The sequence below is a fragment of the Monopterus albus genome, unplaced genomic scaffold, assembly GCF_001952655.1.
Source record: "Monopterus albus unplaced genomic scaffold, M_albus_1.0 scaffold103.1, whole genome shotgun sequence".
Taxonomy (NCBI): domain Eukaryota; kingdom Metazoa; phylum Chordata; class Actinopteri; order Synbranchiformes; family Synbranchidae; genus Monopterus; species Monopterus albus.
The window spans coordinates 2,215,451-2,219,565 of NW_018127983.1; the positions used below are offsets into that span (position 1 = coordinate 2,215,451).

At 40.1% G+C, this 4,115-nt stretch overlaps 1 protein-coding gene across 3 annotated transcripts in view; it reads left to right on the forward strand.

Moving 5' to 3' along the window:
- Nucleotides 1-3,567, forward strand: part of tprg1 (tumor protein p63 regulated 1) — a 23,780-nt gene extending 20,213 nt beyond the window's left edge. For all 3 annotated transcript variants that reach the window (XM_020610110.1, XM_020610107.1, XM_020610108.1), the window contains one exon: nucleotides 578-3,567. In XM_020610110.1, coding sequence (XP_020465766.1) covers nucleotides 578-772 — 195 coding nt within the window. In that variant the 3' untranslated portion in view covers nucleotides 773-3,567. The remainder of the gene's footprint in view (nucleotides 1-577) is intronic.
- Nucleotides 3,568-4,115: the final 548 nt, after the last annotated feature.

A 4,115-nucleotide genomic window follows, 5' to 3' on the forward strand; every position in this document is an offset into this window, starting at 1 on the left:
TGTCGCCAAGGCGAACTAAGCCCCTGCTCCGGGTCGTACAGGGACCAGACGGCCCTTAGCAAAGGGTCCAAGACTACGTACTCCCGGAGCACCCCCCACAGGGTGCTGCGAGGGACACGGTCGAATGCCTTCTCCAGATCCACGAAACACATGTGGACTGGTTGGGCAAACTCCCATGAACCCTCCACCACCCTGAAGATGGTATAGAGCTAGACACTGGACATGAATAACTTTCAAACTCATAATGATATCAATGTAATTCCAAATGCTGGGGGACAGACTTTCAGGGGCAGTGAATCGTATTATGAGGGTCAAACTATCATGGGAAGATTGTTTTTAAATGTAATTGTATTATGGGGACATTGAGCTGTCTTGGTGGAATTTTGCACTTTCTGCTGTCTCGTTTATTTTTTAAAGTAATTAATCAAACCAAAAAATGTCTTTTTACAGTGCAACGGTTTAAGCTGAAAGAAATTCTGATATGTCACGCCCAAACAAAGAAAAGCAGCCAAAAAGCTGTCAAGAGGAAATAATGTTGTCTCTTTTCTTTCTGCTATTCCTATTCTACTCTCCACAGATCCAGACGTTTCGTGAACAGCTCAAGGATGCAGCACAGAAAGTCCACTCCATGAAGCCAGTTCCCGGGAAGGCCAATGGCGTCTTGGTGCTCAATCAGCAGATCCCCATTGAGGCCTATGTGGGCCTCATGTCTTTCCTTGGTAACCAGAACAAACTGGGCTACTGCATGGCACGAGGAAACCTTGGTTTCTAAATTGCAACATTAATATAATGGTTTGGGTGTTTTTTTTTTTAGGTTGATTGCTCTTATTTATGAGTCTTGAATAAATTTTGATAGGTTTGTTTACAGAGAGGTCAATTTTAGAAGGATTAATCAGAGGTTTTAACATTGAAGCTTGGATTCTCAGGATGTGCTTTATGAGGTTTAAACAACTGTGCCATCTCCCCCACTGCTTATTACCAGTGTGTGGTATCTGAGTACTCAGAAATATCCACTTTTCAACACCACTCTGCACTGGCTGACGGATCCCCCGCTGCTGTCGAGAAGCTTTGTTTTTGCTCCTCAGTGATATGGTAATTCAACTCTTTCGCAATGGGACTCCTTTCTTCCTCCCCCGGCATCTCTGTTAAAAGCTCATTCCCATGCCATTCAGCCCCTTAGAGATTCATTGGAGCATGGGGGCACATTTGTCAGTTTTATCATTCATAGTGTATTTTTACAGTGCAGACAGTACTGGAATTTCTCCTTGGTTTGTGTGTTTACCTTGTGTCATTGTGACTTGTTTGGCGTATGCTCTTGTCAGCCTGTCACACACGTGAAATTTTAAGTTTACATATTTTGTTCTTTTCCTTTATAGTGAAATGAAGATTTCTCCATACTGTTTTTGTTCTGTGCAACTTATTAGTGACTTATACAAATACCTTGGTTGTACTACAGAAGAATTTGTTTGCTGAAAGATGCACCTACTGTAGTTGTGAAATCTGACCCTCCATCAATACCACAGTTCTTGAAGTCTTGTTATTGGAGCAGCACAAGTACCATAACTCCTTGAAAGTTACAGTAAGTTAAAAATTAAGATTTCAATCCTGGTAAATTTAGCAGTACTTGAGGTGACTGGTGGTAACTGCAAAAGTATTTTAATACTAGAGCAAACACTTAATGAAGAAGATACTTTGTCAAAAATATAACAGAAGCTGATTTATCTGTATACAGTGCAACAAACCCCACTCATGCCGTTTTAATTTAAAAACTAGAATTCTGCTTAAGGGAAGCATGTATAAAGTGGAAAAAAAAATTGGACCTAGCACAGAATCCTGTGGAACTCCATGACTAACATTAGTTTGCATGAAGGGTTGATCATTAATATGAATAAATTGTAATCGATTAAATAAATAGGTAAATTTGTGCAGTTCGCACACCATCCAACTCAACTCAGCTAGGGGATTCCTCATGACTGATATAGTGAGCAAGTTAAGAATTTACAGCATGCAGATAAGGCAACTTTGGTCCTTGATGGCCTAGTGGCTAGGATTCAGTGCTTTTGCTGCTGCTTCCCGGGTTCAGTTCCCGATCGAGGAACCTCTACCCACAGGGGTTTCACGCCAGTGACTTCTGTGCCGCTCCCAAGCCCAGATAAGTAGAGAGGGTTGCGTCAGGAAGGGCATCCGGCGTAAAAAACGTGCCAAATTTCAAACCATGCAAATTGTCAGTGTAGACACAGATGATTAGCTGTGGCGACCCCCAACAGGACCAGCCGAAAGTGGAAGAGGAAGATAGGGCAACTTTGGAATTGCCTAAAGCCACATTTTTTTACTTCAGACTAAGAGCCTCCCCACACCTCCATTTGTGCCAGACTGGCACATCCTGGGCACCTTTCTACAGACTAAAGAGACCAGACTAATTTGAACCTTTCACCAAACTCCCATTAAGACAGAGAACAAGCCAAGACCCAAAGTAAACGGTTACTAGAGGTTAGTAACTGTAATGTAATCACTGAGTTTCAAACTGTAACCTATGCACATTACTGGAAAAGTAATCATATCTGTAACACATTGCTAAGTAGCAGTAAAGACGGTGAACAGTAAGCACTAAAAGCTGGATTACTAAATTCCTCGTTCATGCGTAGGAAATTTGAAACCCACATGGGAAAGGCAGACCCTGCCAGTAACAATGAAGACTAAGATAAAATGATTTAATTGAATGGATATTGCTGAAAAATTGTCAACCATAAATAGTAACAATAAGGTTTGATTTGATGAAAACCTGAAGGATTATAGTCATAAAGCTTCAAAAGTGAAACTATAGTGAGATCGATTTGTTCAAGAATAAAAACATTTCCTGAGTGACAAATACAAATGAAAGCAGACAAACTACGCCAGCAGTATTTAGCCTCTCTTCAGGCATTCTCCTCAGGAAACAAGGTTAAGTAGAAAGTGTCCGAGGAATAAATGCAGTCCTTATTCCTCAAGGTAAAGTATATGGTTAAGTTCAGCACCATTTGTATCATGTATCATAACCTTAGGGTTTGAAGGGGTTAACACATTTCCTCCCAGAATGAGGAAGCTTTTTTAATCCTGGATCAAGCACTGTTCTGCCCTGGAGCAAAACACCTCATCCATATTTCTTCTCTTCAGGTTGTAAAAGATGTTCAAAAAAACGGGGTTAATTGCAAGATAAATGCACATTCAAGTTATTCTGTCATTTAGCCCCTCAAGAAAACCTCTATAGAGTTTTGCATTTGGGTCTTATTGAGCAAATATTTTTTACTTGGTTAAAAAATATATATAAACTGAGTTTATATGTTTTGTTTAGTTGCCATGGACTGCATTTGTACAGTTGCTGTAATCCTTTTCTTTTTTTTAATCGTCATGACTTTGTCTAAAATGCAGGTAAAGCTGTTAAAAACTCTGAGCAGGAACGTGACAATGAAGGCATCAAAGACCATCATGTCACACATCATTTGAAATAATGAAGGACTTCCTAAGATGTAATGTTTGATTTATGTTGTTTGCTCTTCAGATGATGCAGGTTACATGTTTGATCATGTTTGAATTGGACATAAATTGAGCTCCAATCTTCATTTTTCTCGTTTTCTGTCAGTCTGTGTTTTCTTAACAGTTTAGAGCATCATTTCACTTGGCTGACTCTAGATGTGATGTGACTCGCTCTTATTTCCAGCGTATAGGATAAATGTGGGACCTTTATGTGTGTAAATGTACGTGCAGGAGACAAGAGGGAGTGTGGGTGTGTTGTTGTGTATGAACCGTGTCTGTCCTCAAGTGCTGCGTTAGAGATTATGTTCAGCCCTCAAGGTAATACACAGGAATCAGAGCTCTGACGTTCTCTCAAGTTTGCTGTACACTCTGTACTCAACACTCACTACTGAGACAGAACAGGTTGGCAGATACTGTACATTTGCAGTGATCTCGGTTTTAATATACTGTAAGGTATATTGGTGGGTGTTTTGTGTCGATTACAAAAACATTCAGTTCAGCAATCAGCTAAAACAGTTATTAGATATGCAGTAGAAAATTTACACTGTAAAGCAGTTTAAGCTTTTCCAACCTAAAGGTTTTGCTGCTGCCTAAAAATTGCA